The sequence below is a fragment of the Physeter macrocephalus genome, chromosome 11 (assembly GCF_002837175.3).
Source record: "Physeter macrocephalus isolate SW-GA chromosome 11, ASM283717v5, whole genome shotgun sequence".
In the NCBI taxonomy this organism is placed as follows: Eukaryota; Metazoa; Chordata; class Mammalia; order Artiodactyla; family Physeteridae; genus Physeter; species Physeter macrocephalus.
Window position 1 is genome coordinate 41613813 of NC_041224.1, and position 20090 is coordinate 41633902.

A 20090-nucleotide genomic window follows, 5' to 3' on the forward strand; every position below is an offset into this window, starting at 1 on the left:
TTCGAAAGGCAGTGACACAAGGAAAAATAAAGCCATGTCTAACTTGTCTCCACAGACCCTAGATTCATGTCCATGTGTACCTGCCTGTGTATGTGCCTCTATACATCCATTTTCCTTACCTACCCGCCTATCGATTGCTAAGGTGACAAAGGCACACCCACCAGGCGAACTGACTTACTCCCAGGCTATGGCTGCCACCATCACCAGATACATCAGATAATGAGCAGAGCCATCCCAGTAGCAGATCATGTGCCCATAGGCCGTGTTCAGATACGGTTCACCCTAAGGAAAGCATTAAACAGAAGTCCACTTTAAATATGACTCAGACACTTCAACACAGAACACCAGACCTGTATTGAAAGTAAAATAAAGCAGCAGAACATCTTCGTCTGCTAAAATGAAACTATTCTTAATCCCATACAATTACACAATTGGTAGAAATATGAAAATATACATTTACCCTGGAGCCGCCAGAACTAGGGTCTGCCACAGGGGGTGGAATTAGAGAAAGCCTGGCCTATGCTAGGTCAACACAGGTGTGCACAGTGATAGAAAACTGATGGCGTTACAGGAAGTCCTGGCCGCATGACGAACTCACTGAGGCCAAGTCTAATCTGTGACTAAAGGTGTTTGGCTCTGGGCAGCGGGGGTGGCCAGGGAAGACCCTGCTGACCAGAGCCACTGGCTGACCTTCAAAATTCATACTGACCCAGAGGCTTGCTGGGATGAGTGTGAGGAAGGCACGCCTTTCCCCCCGCCTCTGTCCCCATGCGGGCACAGACCGGCAGGCACTACACTCAGAGCTTCACACCCAACCCCTCGTTCAACCTTCCCAACAACACTATGCGATAGACACGATTGACTCCATTTTACAGATGAGCAAACAGAGGTTCGAAGAGGTTACCTGACCTGCCTAAGGTCACACAGCTAATTCCTAGCAGAAACTATACTACCAAGAAGAGCTATACTTCCAAGAAATTTTTAATTTTATAAACACAGATTTATGATGAACGACATTTCCCTTTCCCAGGTGCTTATGTTTCCAGGTGGCTACTGTAAAATCACTGTCAAACTTGACGGGGTTTTTAGTATTATTCTGGCTCCAACTCACTTTCCTTTCTTCTTTCTCCCACATTTGTGATCTCCTGCCTTGTTTCAGATGTTTTCCTAAGATGCCTTAAGTCCTTTCTACAAGGAACAATGCAGATCAACCAGCCCATCAGTCAACCAACCAAGCAGGGGATTCTCTGAAGCTCTGCACTCCCCTAGGGCAAAGACTGCTCTCTCATCTTGCCTCAAAAATCAAATCAAGTGACAATCACAGAGGTGGAGGAAACAACGTGAGTCATACTTCAGTACCCGTGCCTGGCCCACATCTTTTCTCTCGGACGTGCTTTGATTGGATAATACTATCCAAGTTCATGGTTTTAATCATCGATGCCTACACACCTGGCTCTCGGGGCCAGTGCTGACCTCTCCTGGTGGCTTGATGCGCATCTTCAACTGTCTGGTCCGTGGGCCCTTCAAAGTCACCTTTCCTCCTTTAACTCATTGGCTTCCCCGTTCAACCAAGCCCCACCTGGCCTCTCTGTTTTCATGGCGACACCATTCAACTTACCCATGTCAAAACCACAGGGTCGTTGTTCATTCCTTGTTCTCTTATGCAGTCTGTTGGCAAGTCCTATCAATTTTACCTCTATAATGTCACCCCAGGCAATCCTCCCTCTCGTCATGGCCTAGTTCAAGCCCTCAGTGCCCCTCACTGCACCTTTCCCACATGGTGTTCCTACCTCTCTCTTCTCCTTCTGACTCACCACACCACTGCCCTGGCTCTTGACATGTCAACTTTTCTGCTCAAAAACCTGCCAAAGCTGCTGGTGGCTGCAAGACCAAGCCCTACCTCCTCTTATCTGGCAGCCGGGTCCCTGAGCCTAGCCCTGCAGACCCTCCCACAGTTACACCCCAGCCCCCCATCTCATACCCTGTCTCACCACCCTCACCAGCTCAACCTCCAGGCCCTCTTGGCAGCCGCCTCCTTCCTGAAACCTCCCCGCTCTGGACTCAGTGGCCCTGCACTCTCCAGGCTTTCCTTCTGCCTCTTCGCCTGTCCCCTCATAGTCCACTTCAGAGGCTCCTGATCTTCTGACCACGGTCTCCAAAGTTCCACCCTCGGCCCTCTCCTCTCTACCCTCTCCTTTCCTCTCAGACCTTCAGGTACCAACTATACTCTGATGGTCCTTGTATCTCTTCCCCGAGCTCAACAGCTGCGAAGCCCTGCCAGCTGGGACACCTGCCAGGATGTTCTTTACCTACCTGAAACTCCACACATCCCCAGATGAACGCAGCATCATCCCTGCACACGTGTACCCCAGGCTGGCAGTGGGGAGACATATGCTGTTTCTCCTCTCTAAGCCTCTTTTTTTTTTTTTTCTTTTTTGGCCGCGCTGTGCAGCTTGTGGGATCTTAGCTCCCCGACCAGGGCTGGAACCCGCACCCCCTGCAGTGGAAGTGCAGAGTCCTAACCACTGGACCGCCAGGGAAGTCCCTTCTCTCTAAGCCTTACCCACACTGTCTCTTCTCCTTGACATGCCCTCCACCCCCTAGCCTATCTGGAAAACGTTTATCATCCACTGCCACTGCCATTTTTAAAGAAGCCAAGGCCAGCGTCACCAACTCGCTGAGGGTCCCCCGAGTGCTCCCAGAGTCAGTTCTTCCTCAGTGCGTGCTGCGCCTGGCGTGAGCCTCCGTCTCTGTGCCTAGGACCATGCCATCTCACTGCCACATTAGCTCCTGGAGGGAGAAAGCAGGTCTTGTGACCCCCACAGTCTGCTCACCAGACATCTGTGGAACTGCATTTCCCCTTTTGTCCCTCTCCGGTTGAATAACACCAGCGTTCTTCCAAAAGCAGGAATCAGGATGGCATCTCAGCCCTTACTCTCCCCATTGCCCCCAACTCATCCCCAAGATCTACTCATTCCAGCTGCCCAAGTTCTCTGAAGTCTGTCCTTCTCTACTGTCCATGCTTGGCCTCCGTCTGGGCCATCTTCATGCCCTTGCTGGCCCTGCAAAAGCCTCCTGACTGGTGTCCCAGCTCATGACATCGACCCTTCCCGTCAAGCCCATCCTTCTCAGAGCTGACTGACTGCACTGTTCACTGACTTAAAATCTTCCCTCACATGCGGGACAAAATCCAAACTCCCTTAGCTTGCACACAAAGCTCCCCATTATTTGAAACACAGATGAAGACTACACTTCCAGTTCTGCTCCTTATTTCCTGTGTGACCTTAAGTATGTTACTTAACCTCTCTGGGGCTGGATTCATCACACCATAAGATAAGGAAAAAGGACTAGCTCTGTCAGGTTCCAGGTAGGTCTATCATGCTGTGATGGGGGGAGGAGTGCACGTTCATCCTCACAATCAAATGGCTTTATTAACTGCCTCAGTGTTTGGGGCTTTATACATTTAAGACTGATCTGGGCTTTCTTAGAGAGTAGTGTATTAATAACAGTAGATACACAGATACTGGATTCATTTAAAGTAACCTCATTTATATTAAATACAAGTAAAGGGGAAAGGTGGTGGATTGGGTGTGAGGAAGGAGCTGTAAGACCAAACGCCGAGGAGAACTGCCTCCCATGATCCAATCCTAACTTTCCGCTTCACCTTATATGTGACTAAGTGTCCTGTGTCTATGGCAGCAAATGAAATACCGTGTGTCATCCCTGCTTACACTAAACGAAAGGATTTCCATCTCGAGCAATGCTGTTGGGGTCGCAGACCCTTTAGTTCAAGGCTCGTACTCGCTACCGACCCCGTACCTCTCTCAAGTAGTATGTCATGAAGCCATCAATGATCCCGTCCTGTTCCAGTCCTATGATGAGGTTCACCACGCTGGTAAATCCAAAAACTGCGTACACTAGAGCAAAGAAAGCAGGAGTTCAAAAAGCTGTAGCTCAGGGGACGTTGCCTAAGAGCCTGGCATTCGCCAGTAATGATTTCTTTTCATGTTTTCCAGAAGATACTGCAGACGTTGTCAATACGGACTAAAAGAACATACCTCCTGTGCACGCAGCTGGATCTCTGCCCGTGTCGTGGAGCTGGGAGAGGACACCCCCCCCACCCAGGGAGTAGCGAGTGACAAAGTCACCCACTGACTGTCCCAGAGGATTCTACCAGCCTGCCCCACCCATCCTCCACTTCCTACACGTGGCTGCCAGGGCCACATCTGCATCCCACCTGGATAGCGAGAACAAAACCATTAACCAGTGGCCAAGGAAGCACAGAGGTGACCCCCAGGTTTAAAACATGGACTCAAAAGAGATCATTTATCTCAGTGGTTACCAAGCAGTCTGCCTCACGGTGTGTCCAACACACTTGCTTTATCCCACACTGGAGATCCGAAAGACAGACAGTGGCTGATGTGCAAGTGACAGTGGCTTTAAGAAGAAAGGCCAGTGGTTTTTTTAAAAAATGGATACGAGGGCTTCCCTGGTGGCGCAGTGGTTGAGAGTCCGCCTGCCGATGCGGGGGACACGGGTTCGTGCCCCGGTCCGGGAAGATCCCACATGCCACGGAGTGGCTGGGCCCGTGAGCCATGGCCGCTGATCCTCTGCGTCCGGAGCCTGTGCTCCGCAACGGGAGAGGCCACAACAGAGAGAGGCCCGCGTACCGAAAAAAAAAAAAAAAAAAATGGATACAAGATGGAACTGATGAATGTTAAAGAAGGAAAGCCGTAGCATCTTAGAGAATCTCACTAAGGTTGTGAGAATCTCCTCAACGGGCTGAAAACTACCAGCAACAAACAGCTTAGGAATAATACTTTTTAAACAGTGAGTGATCAAATTTAGTGTGTGGCAGTTTGTCAATAAAGCTGCATGTTCAAGTTGTAACACATCGGTGTCAAACTACGTGATGGGCATGGATGGTAGAAAAATCTGATGGTGAATATCAAAACAGCTGTGAAAAAAGAAATGGAGAGGAGAGCGGGGAAGGTTCACTCAGAGAGAAGGGAAGCTGGCCTGGCCCTGAGTCTGCTGCGTTTACATCTTCCCCAGAAGGAGCAGAAGGCCCACGCGCGCCCAGCCCCGTAGACCCTGCCTCCCCGGGCCTCTGTGCAGGCCTCTGGTCCGGATCCTGCTGACAGCGATGAGCCATCAGGTGATCCGCCATGGCGTGTCTCCTAGGAGAGGAAGCCTTCAGCACATGCTTATTCGACTATGCTGCCAACAATCGCCGATGCCAAAAGGAGTGTCAGACGCTGGGTCAGAGATGGCAAGGACACTCTCTGCCCTCCAGTCTGGCCCTGTGGCTGCAGTGACAGACATGAGGACAGAGGGCTGAGAGGGTAGGAGCAAGGGTCCTCCACCCTGAGGAGTTGGGAGAGACATGAGCGCAGCTAAGCGTGGGCTCCACGGAGTGTGGAGGGAGTGGGGGGAAGACGGCAGCAGGAGACCAGTCTGCAGAAGCCAGATCAAAGGCAGGTGGAGTGGGGCCTTGAACTCAGACAGGCCCAGCTCATCTCCTGACTGGCTGTCAGGTCTTAGGTAAGTTACATCATTTCTCTAAGCTTCAGCATTTTTTACATGCAAGTTGGGAGAAATTGTGCAGGTCAGTGCTGTCTCACTAACTGTGACCTTGACCACGTTTCTTAGCACCTCTGAGCCAGATTCTTCATCTGTGCAGGGAGGACATTTGTTGTGAGGATTAAATAAAATGATACTGCTAATGTGCTCAGTCACACCAGGCACACCACAGGTGCTCAGTCAGTGGTGTTTTTATTCCTTTAACATACAAGTGTACTTGCCAGGCCATGGTCTAAGTACTTTACAGCTAGTATCTTATTAAATGTTTGTACCAACCCTCCATGGTAAGTATTGATACTGTTATTTTCCTCATTACACAAATGTGCAAACTGAGGCTCCATATGGCTATGTTCCATGCCAGGTGGAGGGCGCTGCAAACAGCAGGCTGAAGGCAGGAAGCCAGGAAGGAGCTCGTAGAAGAGCCGAGGTCAGAGGTCAGAGCATGGCTGGGGACAGGGGAGAGGAACGGAGGGATGTCCTGCCTGGCTCTGGCAGCGACCTTCCCTCCACCAGGATCCCAGCTGCGACAGGGTGGGGTCCACAGCCTAGGAGAGACTTTAGCTTACAGGAGAACAAAAATACTCCCACCCCTCCTGCTGCTTTACCAGTGGGCTCAGAGTATTCACAACCACAGAGGGAAAGAGACTGAGGCCCGAGTGTTGTGCTCTTAAGTGGACACAAAGTGTTTCCCTCCCATGGAGACGTACCATAGAACAGTGGGTCCCGGGGTGGTTTCCTTTTGACCAGGACACGAGCCAACAGGGCTACCAGGAACAGGATGAGGGCAGCCACCCCTACAATTGTCCAGGAACTGCAACAACCAGAACAGGGAGGTGGTCACTTATCAAAATAAACACACTGGTGCATGGAATTTCCTGGCTATTGAATGCATTCTCTTGCAGCTCTGCCTCTGCCTATCCCTCAAGCACTGGGGAGTTCATGAAGTTTATCCACAGCACTTGGGCCCCTCTGGGCTGCCCCTGTGACTTTCAGGGACCAGAGGTACTAGGTCCTCACTCTTCTGTCATCCTGCCCACCTGGGTGAACCATGTGTCTGAGCGCCCTCGGCTGCTGTCCCGCTGCCTCTGTCCACCTGTTCCGCCAAGCCCTGTTTCCAGTGTCTGACAGGTCTAACCACTGAATCTGCCTCCTCTCTCAGGGCCAACTGGAAACCCTCAGACTGAGCTCCAGGGAACACACAGGAGTCACAACTACATACACCTTCTCGGTGGACAAGCCCACAGGCTGTGTGTATAATCAAAGGGGCCAGAGGACGAGGCCAATCCAAGGAGGGAAGAGCCTAGGCCGGGCCTAAGGCCAGAATGATGCCAGCGCCCCAACACCCAGGAAGCCAAGCCAGCATCCAACCCCATACCCAGGAAGCCAGGGTGAGGCTAGGTTGGGCACAGCCCCTGGTCTTTCTCCTGGGAAAGGGTATGGCACCAAGGAGACTGGGGACCAAAGCCCCTCCTCAGCAGGACAGCACTAGGGCATGAGGCTTGGTGGAGTTAGCAGTCAAGGGACCTGGAGTCTAGTACCTACTCCACCACTCCCTGTGTGACCTTAGGAACATCATGTCATTTCATCATCTGTTTTTTAATTCATTAAAAAACATATTGAGGAAAAATGCATTGCACACCCCTGTGTGCCAGGCACTGTGGATGAAAAAGAGATCCCTGACTACATGGGGGGAACCTATCTCAATAGGCTCTGAGCTCTCTCACCCAGAAGGCTACCTCCAGTCCTAAGAGATGTTCTCTCTCTCACTCCTCCACACCAACAAGGCATCCAGTTCTAGACAAAGCACCACCTGGCCCACTCCATGGCCTGCTACACTCCTCAGTAACCCTTGAGAGCTGCTGCAAGCACCATTCCTTAGCCAAGAGCCCTCCACACCATCACAGAGGACTTTTGGATAACCTTTGCCACATGCCCCGGGACTTCTGGAAAGTATCCTTCACAGCCCACCAATACCTACTAATATCTGAGGGACGAACTTATGCTGAAGTTCACTCCACACACCTACAGCTGGAATGGGTGCTAGGCACCAGTCAGAAATCTGCCCCTAATGTCAGAGAGGTCAGTCAGGAAGTGATCCAACTACTTGCAGGGAGATGGACCCCAAGGAGACTGGCCCCAGGTCCAGGAAAGCTGTGTCCCCAGCACCTGGCCCCAGGACCCACTTAAGAGTAAAGGAGTGGGCTGTGGGCATCAGCAGCGCCCAGATTTCCAAATGCCACCCTAGACCTACAGAATCAGAATACTTCAGGGGTGGGGTATGGGAATGTGCAACCTTTTCCAAGAAACCTGGATGAGTGTGCACAGAAAGTCTGCCTCGGGACCTCTTTTAAGGTGTTCAGGAATTGATGGATGAATGAGGGAGGGAAGGAAAGGAAGAGGAAGAAAGGAAGGAGAAATGGATGGATGGATGGACAGATGGATGGTAGATGGATGGATAGTTGGATGGATGGATGGACGATGGACGGTGGATGGATGGGTGGATGGATGGATGGTGAATCGATGACATAGTTCTATGATAAGAATGAGGATGAAAGAAACAGAGAGAAAGAAAGAGAGGAAGGAAGGAAAGAAGGAAGGAAAGAAAAAAAGAAAGAAAGGGAAAGAGAGAGGAAGGAAGGAAAGAAAGAAATATTTGAAGAAACAATGTTTGAAAAGCATCTTAAACTTGGTGAAAAATCGAAATTTAAAGATTCAAGAAGTTTGACATACAAAAATAGGATAAAATCAAAGTAAAATTTGCTCAGACACTCTAAATTCAAATGCCAAAAAACAAAAAGAGAAAGAAAAAATATTGAAAGCACTCAGAATAAAGTGACATTACATACAGGGGAAAAATTTGAATACTATGGATTTTTCACCAAAAACCAGAAGTGAGAGAGAAAGAAAGAAAGAAAAAGAAAGAAAGAAAGAAAAGAAAGAAAGAGAAAGAGGATGACCATGTCAGTGACCAGGTAAGAGACTGAAATAGGTTTCTGGCAGTACACATCAGTGGATCCTCCAGGCCCCTCCTGTAGGGATGAGACAAAGGAGGAGAGGATGGAAGAGGAAGCTAATGTGGGTCAGGAACATGATGCTGGGCTGAAGCATCCGGTGAAGAGGGAAGAGAACAGGTGTGCGATGTAAGCTGACAGACATTTTAATCACAGCCTGAGACAGGTAGTGGCCAGGAGACAACTCCCATCCCTGCTCCTACCAAGGACCTAGGCTTGCAGCCAGCACCGTCACACAGCTGGTGCTCTTCTGGACTATGAGACAGCAGTGTGAACTGGTTCACGGTGTCCTCTCACACTCTCCACCTCTGGGGGAGGAGCAAAAAATGAAGAGAAACTGGGGCCAACAGATCACCTGTGTCTCCCAGTGACAGCCAAGTGCAGGACCTGCTCAGAACAGGGAGAAATGGGGCTTGGGGTGTGGGGGGAGGGGTAAGGGCTGCCACTAACCCAAGGGTGGAAATGTTGTTAGTCTTGGAATGTGTGTGTGTTTTGGGACAGGGGGCGGGGAGTTACTGATGCCTTTCCATGAACAGACAGCTACTGAGAGGGGTCATGTATGAGTGAGTATAAGTAGAGTGTGTGTGTGTGTGTTTGTGTGTGTGTGTATTTGTGTGTGACAGAGAGAGAGATCCCACCCTTTTCTCACTCCTCAACTTAATTTGATTTTTCTGTTTTTCAGGCTTTCGTAAAAGTTCTGGTGGGAAGGAAGCTTCAACTAAGTCAAGTAACGCAAACTTAACAGGATGCCCACTAGGCACGAGGCCCTGTGCTGGGCAGGACAATACTAAGGGGAGCTATGGCCTGAGAAGGTAAGTTCTGACCACAGGAAAGTAACTCTTGTGGGAAGAGCACAACCCAGCCGGGCTCCGAGGAGGGAGAGATCACATCTGCTTGGAGGGACCTGGAAGAGGAAGAGGTGGCATTTTCCTCTGGGCCATAAAGTCCAGGTGTGGCTTCAACAGTCAGCTACAGGGAGGAAGGCATCCCCATCAGAGGGAACAGTGTGAGCAATGGCAAGGAGGCGGGAAAGTTAAGAAGTGTCCTAGGGGCACAGAACAGTCCAGTGTGGCTGAAGCACCAGCACAGTGGGCTGGGCTGGTGGGCTGAGGCAGAAATGCACAGGGCACTGGGGCGGGAAGGGGACCTCCCGTGGGAGGCTTTGCCATGGGCTGGGCCAGAGAGGGCCAGTGCCAGGGGAACAGGAAGGAGGAAACAGATGCTAGCCCAGCCTGGGGAATTAGGGGGAAGGAGACAGTGGGAGGGCTGGAGGGAAGGAGTGGAGAAAGAAGAGGGAGGAATCAAAGGCTACTGGGATTTTAACCTGCAGGAGGACAGGAAGAATGGTTGGAACCAATTATTCCAAACTCTGCAGGGCTTAGCAATGTGCTCAACAATACACAGCAATACATAATTCACCATGTGTTCAGTAAATGCCATCACCATCCTCCCAGTGGCTGAGGCCAAATTCTCAGTCATCCTCAGATTCTCTCCATGCCATGTGATCCTTCAACAAGCTGCACTGCCCTCCCTCCCAAATATCCCTGCACCCAGCCACATCCCTCTCCCTGAACTGCTCCCTGTTCCCCTACCTGGAAAGCTCTGTCCCCAGATCTTCCTATGGCCACCTCCTGCAGCTCAAGTCACCTCCTCCAAGAAGCCTTCCCTGACCACTAGTCCCCCCCATCACTCTCATGTCGCCCCATTTTCTGTGCTGATGTCTGTCTCAACACATGCCTCCCCAATCTCTTGTGGTTTGTTCATAGCTATTTCCCCAGCACCTGGAACAGTGCCAAGCATAGAATATATACTCAATAAATATTTGCTGAACTGCCCATAATGCCATTTTAGGAGGGCAGGGTCCTCCATGCACTATATTCACAGACATGTGACATTCACTGCCCAGAGATGCTTCTTCCAGGAGTTGTGCCCCAAGACTGGGTCAGACCAAGGGCTGTCATCGCCCATGCCTAGGGAGCACTCAGTATGGATGGGTGCCATCTGGATAAGGCTGTCAGCAAGTGGTGGCCCCAGGAACAAGAGAGGAGCAAGTCACCGCCCTGTGGGCAGACACTTCTCTACAGCCTGAAGGTCTGGAGGGGGTTTGCAGCGTACAGACTGATGCAATTTCCTTAGCACCAACTGCTGTGGGAAACATAACAGGTTTACTTCCTCTTCCCCGCAGATAGCAAGAAACATCAGCAGGCCCAGAGGTCTGGCACCTTTCCCACTGCTGGAGCAGGCTGGCTGCTGACTGGTGCCCGTTGCTTGGCCAGGGATCCCTCACAGAGGAGAGGCAGGGCTTTGAACCAAATCCATATTTGGCCTCCTTCAGCCCCACCCATTTCCTTAGCATGGAACTGCCCTGCCTCTCTGCCTGGCTGCCCATCCTACACAACACTGCGCCCTCCCTTACGGCTTTTTGGATCCCGACAATAGGATGCAAATATAGGCCATTTGACAGGAGGACTGAGGCCGGGCCACACGGTTAGTGCCAAAGCCAGGCCTAGAACCCAGGTCTTTGCCTGTTCGTTCTGGGCTATTTCTGCTAGTCATTCACAACAGTTTCTAAAATTAATACGAAATGACAAGTATGCGTGTGTCCATACATGGAAACGTTCCTGAGAAATGCGAAACGAACAAGGCACAGCCTGAGATAAGACCAAGCTCCAAGTTGTCGGTGTGTGTACCGCCCCACCCCTGACCCTGGGCACTTCAAGGGCAGGGGCATTGCCTTATTGACCTCTGTAACCCCGGATACCTGGCACGGGGCGGGCACAGAGCGGACGCCCAGCACTTGCCCCCAGAATTGCGCCGAATATCAGGGATGCCAGCCTAAGCGAGGACCCCGGCCCGCACGACTCCGGGCGCCTCCCCTCCTCCGGCCGCCCGCGGGGAGCCCTGAAGGCCGGCGAACCGCTGCCCTGCAGTTTGCGGCTCGGCCCCCTCTGAAAAGTTGCTGGGGCTCTTGACGCGCCGACCCCCGCCGCGCGCACCCACTCACTCGTGCTGGGCCGCCAGGTGGTTGAAGACGTAGGTGACCGGGATGGCCGAGAGGGACAGCACGAAGACCCCTGTGGCCGCCGAGGCACTCATCGCCGCCGCCGCGCCGCTTGCCCTTCACCGCATCCCGCGCGGGCGCCCCGCCCCAGCTTCCGGCTGCGCCCGCGCCCCTCGGCCGCGCCCTTCAAGGCGCCCCGCCCAGCGCGCCCCCCGCGCTGCGCCCTCAGCAGCGCCCCCTCGGCGCGCCCGCCCGCAGCCGCCTGGTAAGCAGGGCAGGTGCACAGGCCCGGGAGGCCCCCTGCCGTCCTCCAACCCAGGGCTGCTGGGGCTCCACCGCGAGCGCCGGGCGGCGCCGAGGAGCGGCGACAGACCCCTGCCCGGGGACAGGTGTCCCCGCAGGCGCGCGCTCTGCGGGAAGGCGGCGGACCGGGAGGTGGGCGCGGGGCCCCGGCCCTGGGCGCAGCCGGGAGCTTGTCATCGACGAGAGAGGCTCTGGAGAGTGTCTGGGCCGAACTGCGGGCAGGCAGAGGGTGGAGCCAGACCCGGGGGTGTCAGAGCGGGAAGAGCCCGCGAGATCATCCACGTGGGGAAACCTCGGGCCGGGGATAGGAAGGGATAAATGATCCCGAAACCTTGGAACCTCTCCACCGGAGCAGCCAACAGCCGGCAGCGAGCAGTGCTCCTACGCCGAGTCCGAATTCCGTTTTGAACCCGGTCTGCTCACTCACAAGATGTTGACCTTGGTCAAGTACTTAACCTCTCTGTGTCTTTTCCCTTCTCTACCAAATGGGAATAACCCACGTCAGTGTGATTGTGGGATTCACTGAGTTAATAGGCATGAAGTGCGTGCCCAGTACTGCTCAGTACACTGCTATCACCTGCAATTCCCATTTTTACTTGGAGTTGACACTCCAAGGAATACGATGATTTAAGAGACTAGAACGCTATTCATTTCTATTACAGGTAGCGTTCCTGGAAGCCAGCTTACCACCAGCCAGCCTGCCCTAGGCCATACAGAGTACAAGGAAACCAAGGACTCTGCCCTCACACTGCTGTCAGACAGACGCCTACTCATTACAGAGAATAATGTGGGCCAAGTCTGTCCTGGCTGCTTGACCATGCTGCGGGGAGGCCTCAGACAGCCCCTGTGACAGAGCCTGGAGTCCTCTACTGGCTGGGAAAGGGAAGGGAAGTGAGTTTCAGACAGAGGACAGCTCAAGCAACCAAGGGAAGTACATGTACTTAGTGACCTTACACCTGCTAACGAGCTGAAGACACCAGCAGCTCGTTTTAGAGATGAGAGAAAAGAGTGGCAAAGAGGCTCTGAGCTGCCCCAGGACCACTCAACTTTTCAAAAGCCAGCTTTCCCAATCCCCTATCCCAGCGCTTCTTAGAAGCTTCTCAAACTCTGAGGACATAATGATAAAGCCTTGGCCCAAACTGTGACAAAGCTTCCCCAAGTGATGTTCTTACCTGTGACCTGGACATCATCCTCTTCCACAGCTACTCCTAACCTTTACCAGCTCCTTAAACTGTTTCCTCCTCCCCGAGGACAAATACCTCGTCGGAGACCCCTTCTCTCCTCCCAGCCAGTCTCCCAGGCCAGCCCAACCCCTCCATCACCAGCCAAACCTTGCCGAATCAATCTTGCCTTCTCTCTTATACCGTGAACCCCTCTAGCCACCCTGGGTCCTTCCCCTCAACCTAGACACATGCTCGTGTATGATCCAGTTTAGAAAAGTGCTCCCTGGACCTGTGTGTCCTCTCCATTTGCCATCTTCTCTCTTTCCTTTCCCATCCATGCTGGGTTGTTGTTGTTATTGTTGTTGTTTTTATCCCTTTTAAAACTTTTTTTTTCACATCTTTATTGGAGTATAATTGCTTTACAATGGTGTGTTAGTTTCTGCTTTATAACAGTGAATCAGCTATACATATACATATATCCCCATATCTCCCTCCCTCTTGTGTCTCCCTCCCACCCTCCCTATCCCACCCCTCTAGGTGGACGCAAAGCACTGAGCTGATCTCCTTGTGCTATGCGGCTGCTTCCCACCAGCTATCCATTTTACATTTGGTAGTGTATATATGTCCATGCCACTCTCTCACTTCGTCCCATCCATGCTGGGTTTTAATGACCGTGTCTGTGCTAATAGATCCCATTTTATCATTCCTAGCACTGATGTCTCCCCTCAGCACTGCTCCCTGGCATTCCACAGGCACCTCACCCTCAACATGGCCAAAATGAAATTCCTCGTCTGCCGCAAGACCACTCCAGCTTTATCTCATCGTGGCACCACCATTCACCTGGTGATCCAGAAAACTGGCAGTCCACATTGGTTCTGGCCAATCCTGAACTCCTATGATTACCACAGTCCTCCTGTTACTTCCCAAATATCTCACAAGTCTGTCTCCCTCTCTGTACCATTGCTGTGTCAGTTCAGGTCTCTACTATCTTCCATGAGCCAGCCTCCTCCCCTGTCTCCCTGCCTCTGACCTCACCTGCTCTAGAAGACCTTACCTGGCCGCCCTCCTGTGCCTCCCCCACCCTCTCTATCAAGTACCCTGCTTTGCTTTCTTCATAGTACTTTACTTATACTGTCCAAAATTATCTTGTTTACACATCTGCTTCCTGTTCTGTGTCCCTCTCTCCATTACGATATAAGCTCCCTGAGGTCAGGAACCTTATCTATCTTGTTTACCATTCTATTTCCATCACCTAGACTAACACCTGTATGGAGCAGGTACTCGAGAAATATTTGTTCACAGAATGAACGCTCTAGATCCTCATTGTCTGACGGAAATATAATGCAAGCCACAAATATGAACCGCATATGTAGTTTTAAATTTTCTAGTAACCACATTAGAAAAGTAAAAAGACAGAGGTGAAATTAATTTTAATAATATATTTTATTTAACACGATATGTCCAAAAGATGATCATTTCAATGGTCATCAATGTCAAAGGTGTTAATGGGAAACTTTACATTCTTTTTTTTTAATACTAAGGCTTTGCAATTTTGTGTGTATTTTACAATATATCTCATTTCAGGCTAGTCACATTTCAAGTGCTTAACAGCTACCTGTGGCCGGTGGCTTCTGTATTGGACTTCACAGTTCTATATGTATTCCTCCTATCTTATCAAGCTGGCTTCGGTTATGCTCTCTGCTACTTTAGGAATGGGTGTGGCAATTAAATCACTAACAAGAGGACTCAAACATCCTCAGAGAGTCTACCATGTTTCCAGCATTGTTCTAAGAAGCGGTCACACAAAGATGAATCACAAACACATTTCGCCCCCAAAGACCACGGTCTAGTGTGAGAAAAACACATGTAAACAATTAGCATGCAAGGTGATAAAAGATTTATGTACAAATTGCTGTTGGAATCACCAATCTTGTCTGAAGGAGTCAAGAAAAGCTTCAGAGAGGAGTTGAGGCTTTAGACCAGCCTTGCAGAACAAGTAGAAGCTGGACAAGCAGGCAAGGACTAGTGGGGTTTTCCAGAAAATGGAAACAACACATGTGAAAGGCAGAAATGTATGAGAGAGCATGTCAGTCAATGAACTTCAAGCTGTTTGCTCTGGTTGGAAACACTCGTGCATGAGGGGGGCTGGCGGGAAGTGGCAATGGAGAGGTGATCGGGGACTCAGTCTCAGAAAACCTCAAGGGCAGGGAGCATTTAAGATTTATGAGTAGGAGGAGAGGCTGACTTAATAAGAGTCACTTTTTTGGAGGTGGGGGGGCCTGCCACGAGGCTTGTGGGATCTTTGTTCCCCGACCAGGGATTGAACCCTGGGCTGCGGTAGAGAAAGAACGGAGTCCGAACCACTGGCCTGCAGGGGAATTCCCCAGAGTAGCATCTTCAAAGATCTGCCTGGCAGCTGATGTGGACCATGGTTTAGAAAGAGGAGAGGTAGGAGGCAGGAAGTCCAGTTAGGAGGCTTATCCTAGCCAGAGGTGCTGAGGACTTGAACCAAAGTGATGGCAATGAGAAGGAAGAGAAGGAGGCAGATGTGAAAGATCTGGATAGGAATTGTAAGAGGAGAGAGCTGGGAGAAGGAGGCTTGAGGATGAGTTTGGTTTTGGATATGTTGGGTTTCCAGTACCCATGGGGCTCCCTGGAGGAGCCGTCCCATAGGCAGTTGGGGATACTGGTCTTTGGCACCAAGAGAAGCACAGGCTGCAGATACAGATTTGAGGATCACCAGCCTAGAGGTGTGGCTTAAAAATCATGGAAATGAATTCAATGTCCAGGAAGAGGGTAGAGTCAAAGAGAATGGTAACAGAGGCCACCTGAGAGGGGCTGGTGAGCATTTCCATTAGCAGAGCAGCCCAAGGGCATCTGAACTCAATGGCAGAAGCATCCAACATCCCACACCTGTGAGCTGCTCCCTAGGAGTCTGCAAGGGACCCAAGGGCCATGGCAAAGCTTTGGGGTACTTTGGTATACATGTTGGAGATTATATTATTTTGTTGACAACAATTTGTCTTAATGCTGAAAATATGAGTGGTCAGAATGCTTGTAGTGGTGAAGACTATTTGATAGGAACCCTCCCCACATGTCTGGGGAGGGCACAAACCCAGTGAATATAATCTCATTCTCCAGCACTGCAGTACTCTGTAAATTATAAAGGAATTCCATTAACATTATCCTATAATCTTCACAGCAGTTCTCTGAAGAATATGGAGCCATTTATGGATGAAGAAACTGGGGCTCAAAGAGGTGAGGCAACTTGCCCAAGGTCAAAGGGCTAAGAGAGGGTGCACTTAAATTCAGATTTGCTGACTTTAAGTCACTATACCCATGATGCCACAGCTGACCAGCAGCAAAGCACCACATCGGGCACCTTAGAAATGGTGGGTGGACACCCTGCAGATTTGGCCAGTTGACTCATTGCTTTAGGAGGCTGAGTTCTGGAGTTCTGCTCTATGCAAATCAGTAATTATTAAGTTGCCCCTTCTCTTGCAAAAGGGTTGGGTATGACTTAAAATAAAAGGCATTCAGACAATAAATTTGTTTTTTGATTTTCGGTTTTTGTTTTTTTAGGACCATCCATCTTGCAAGCCATGAAGGCTAATTTTGTAGCTGTGAAATTTGACTCCAAGCTGCCTGGAAGCAAAAATAGACACACGGAGGTCAGTACTCTGCCCATTCCCTGATGAGACAGACAGTTTTGGGTGTATTGGTTCAAAAAGATTGACGAATCTGGAATTACACGGAAGGGCCCCTGACCATGTCTGCTTCTGCCATGGAGGGGAAGTGAAAGCAAAACATCAGAGAACCTGGTCACATAGGAAGTAGGAACTAAGAAAAAATACTACTGGGCAGGAACTGAGGGAGCACAGTGAGGCTGTTCTGGAAGAGTGAAGAAGTCAGCCCTGTGTTCACTCGTTAGCACCCAGCCCCAGTGCCGTCTTCCCCTTTCACATGCTTCAGTTGTCCACTATTTTTCTTTCTTCCTTCCTTTTTTCTTTCTTTTTTTTCTTATTGAAGTATAGTTGATTTGCAACATTGTGTTACTTTCAGGTGTACAGCATAGTGATTCAGTAGTTTTTGCAGATTCTTTTCCATTACAGGTTATTACAAGATACCGGGTACAGTCCCCTGTGCTATACAGTAGGTCCTTGTTGCTTATCTATTTTATGTATAGTAGTTTGTATCTGTTAATGCCATACCTTTAATTTGTCTCTCCCCCTCTCCCCTCTTCCCTCTCCCCTTTTTTTCCCATTTTTTTATCCTTCCGATAAAAGTTGTGATCGTGTTCTTTGGAAAGGCTGAACACTCTAGACAAACGTAAAAGGGACAAACAGATTGCTCTGTGGGGTGTATAGAGACAGAAAAAAAGTGACCTGAGAGTGACCAGGGCAAAGGGGGTGTATCTTAGTGGGTACATTACTAGGGTCTTGTCCCAAGAAGGGACCAGAGAGTGACCAGTCCACTCAAAGAAACATTAAGTTATCCTAAACACTAAGTCACTGGGTTTAAACACTGGGTTTGTCTTTGGCCACAAGTGCCCTGACTGTCTTAATATGCTACAATGATTAACATGGATATTTTGGGGTAGTGCCAGGCATAGAGCAGATGCTCAATAAATGCTAACTGAAGGGAGAGGTAAATTTAGTATGTAAAATGTTTGTCAAAAAGTCTTGTGCATTTGCTAGATGAGATCTGCACCATTGCCCTGGGTTTCCTAGCAATCATAGCAAAGAGGGAAACAATAATGTTAAACAGTCACAGTGTCTGTAAGATAAAAACAGATCATAGGCTCAGAAGAACTCTCTCATGGCTCCTCTTAAAGGGAACACCATGTCATATAGTATGTCCTCAGCAACATTCCTACAATAAATATAGAAATCTAATTCTGAACAGTTGTCTCTCAGTATGTCTTCAGTGCAGGTGGCTGGCATATTGCCAAGAGTCACTCAGTGCAAAGGAGCCAAAATAATTCCTCACAGATAAGCAACTCTCAGAAGGTTTGGTTTGGTTCAGTGATAAATTTTAAGCTATCTGGGGGCAGAGGCAGAAATACCTTCCTAGCAAGCACACCACCACTTCCAGTCCAAGCGCAGAGCACCAGTGGGTTTCATTGATCATTCACCAATGATCAATGAAACCTTCTCCCATGGAGATTGGACATCACCAATAGGCTTCTTCTCACTTGCCAACTTAAATCAATCTGCCAGCTCTGATCAAAGGGTATTCATGAATATCCTTCAGGCGATGTTCTGTGAATATTATTTCATATAGTAACATTTTAATACAAATGAAGCAACAGAGAGTTTGAAATTACAGTGGCTGGCAAGAGAGAAAAAACATTCTGAGTGGATAAGTAAGGACAGAGCATTATGGTTTGACAGGCAAACAAATGGAGGGTAATTTGACACTCTTGCATGAAAAGGATGAGCATGGGACAAACAAACCTGAGGTTGCTGCATTGTTCAGACGCTCCTGAGGTATAACAAAAAAGACCTCACATGTCAGGGTTTGGGTTAGACAGAACCCATTGGAGGGGAGGTTGAGGGACTTCCTTGACATTTACTTTTCCCCTCTAGATACCTTTTCAACCTCTGATTCAAGAGTTAACGTAGTAAAAGTAGTTAACATAAGAATAGTTAACATAATTAACTGGCCAATAAATACATTTTTAAAAAAGACTAAGCAATACAGTGCTTGAAATAGGAAAGAGTACTCCTAGTAGACCTGAAATCTGAAGGATACATAGAAGATTGTGGTAGCTGTTACTTTGCTGGTGTCCTGAACCACACTTCTCAGTATTTGTGCCCTTTGTAGTTCCCTACCACACTGACTCTGGACTTAGCAGGTGGCTAGCTTGCTCTGGCCCATGGGACATTAGGAAGCATAATTTAAACAAAAGCTTATAAGAGCTTGCCCATTAGAGTCTGTCCTCTTATGGTGCTCCTTCTTGGAACCCAGCCACCATGCTGTAAGGAGGCCCAAGCAGCCATGTGGAAAGGCCAACACGGAGAAGAACCAAGGCCCCTGGCTGACAGCCCAAGCTGAGATCCCAGCCAGCAGCCAGCACCAAACATGGAAGAAGGTTAGTTTTGACTTCCCAGCCATCCCAACATCAACACCACATAAAGCAAAAGAACTGCATGGTCAACCCACAGAATCATGAAAAATGAGACATTTTTGATGCTTTAAGCCATTAAAGTTTGAGGTGGTTTATTATGCAGTCATGGATAACGGAAAAATAGGAAGCAGTAGTGGAGAAAGAACAGAGGCAATTTAAACCTGAGACAACAAAATTCTTCCCAAGGGAGATAAGGAGCAGGTCCAAGTTCAGAGTCAATAAATGCAGAGTAGGGGGGGTTTGGACAAGCATTGAGGAACAGTATTGTGGACAGCTCAGATAGTCAGCCCTTCCTTCTCTCCTGGCACGAAAATGTAATAGCTGAAAGCAATGGCATTCTCCCTCATCATTAATCAAATAACCTGCTCTCTAAAGAAAGAGGGAAATCTGTTTAGAAGATGTCTGAGGGGGCCAGTAGGAGGGCCTGAGAATTAAGCAGAGCCCAGTTAGAAATTCTAAAGGGCTCTGCCCCCAGAACAAAACCCACTTGGACAACCGTGAGGGTCTCTAACTTGACTACTTCCCTCTTATCCTGGTACCCTAAAAATGTGTCTATCTTCTGAAACCCCACATGCATAGAACTCTCAGACAATTCTGTCAGCCAGGGGAGAGGCCTGACAGGGACCAACAAATCTGCCAAGATGTTCAGGAAAGCTACCCACACTGCTTAACATAGTCCTTTATTCATAACTATAAGCAGAAAACCAAGGTTGCTAAATATATTAGGAAAATCAGCAGCATGAAAGAGAAGGCCCAGGTTGAACCAATAGAAAAACTGACCTTGGTGGAAACAGAGACAATTTAAGAAAGAAGAGAGAACTTTATAAAAATTGCAATTAACATCCTCAGAGAAATGAGAGAAGGCATTGCAGTTGAGAAATGGTCAGGAGTGGCTAACA

The 20090-nt window shown here is 49.5% G+C and overlaps 1 protein-coding gene and 2 long non-coding RNA genes across 18 annotated transcripts in view; 2 read left to right on the plus strand and 1 right to left on the minus strand.

The window, feature by feature from the left end:
* TM6SF1 (transmembrane 6 superfamily member 1) overlaps positions 1 to 11794 on the minus strand; it is a 55148-nt gene extending 43354 nt beyond the window's left edge. For 9 of the 16 annotated variants that reach the window (XM_028495263.2, XM_028495260.2, XM_028495264.2 and 6 more), the window contains exons 1-4: positions 11599 to 11793; positions 6291 to 6394; positions 3820 to 3917; positions 179 to 282 (exon numbers count right to left, since the gene is read on the minus strand). In XM_028495263.2, coding sequence (XP_028351064.1) covers positions 179 to 282; positions 3820 to 3917; positions 6291 to 6394; positions 11599 to 11690 — 398 coding nt within the window. In that variant the 5' untranslated portion in view covers positions 11691 to 11793. Of the gene's footprint in view, positions 1 to 178; positions 283 to 3819; positions 3918 to 6290; positions 6395 to 11598 lie in introns of those variants that run through there. The other 7 variants (XM_055087896.1, XM_028495255.2, XM_028495259.2 and 4 more) reach the window with 4 other exon arrangements.
* Positions 4379 to 13366, plus strand: LOC102973840 (uncharacterized). Its single transcript, XR_449395.4, has 4 exons — positions 4379 to 5544; positions 6743 to 6971; positions 9277 to 9406; positions 12561 to 13366. It is a non-coding gene; the product is annotated as an uncharacterized lncRNA (long non-coding RNA).
* Positions 13367 to 16263: 2897 nt separating this feature from the next.
* On the plus strand, positions 16264 to 19184 carry LOC129392523 (uncharacterized). Its single transcript, XR_008618551.1, has 3 exons — positions 16264 to 16319; positions 16644 to 16732; positions 19032 to 19184. It is a non-coding gene; the product is annotated as an uncharacterized lncRNA (long non-coding RNA).
* The last annotated feature ends 906 nt before the right edge of the window (positions 19185 to 20090 follow it).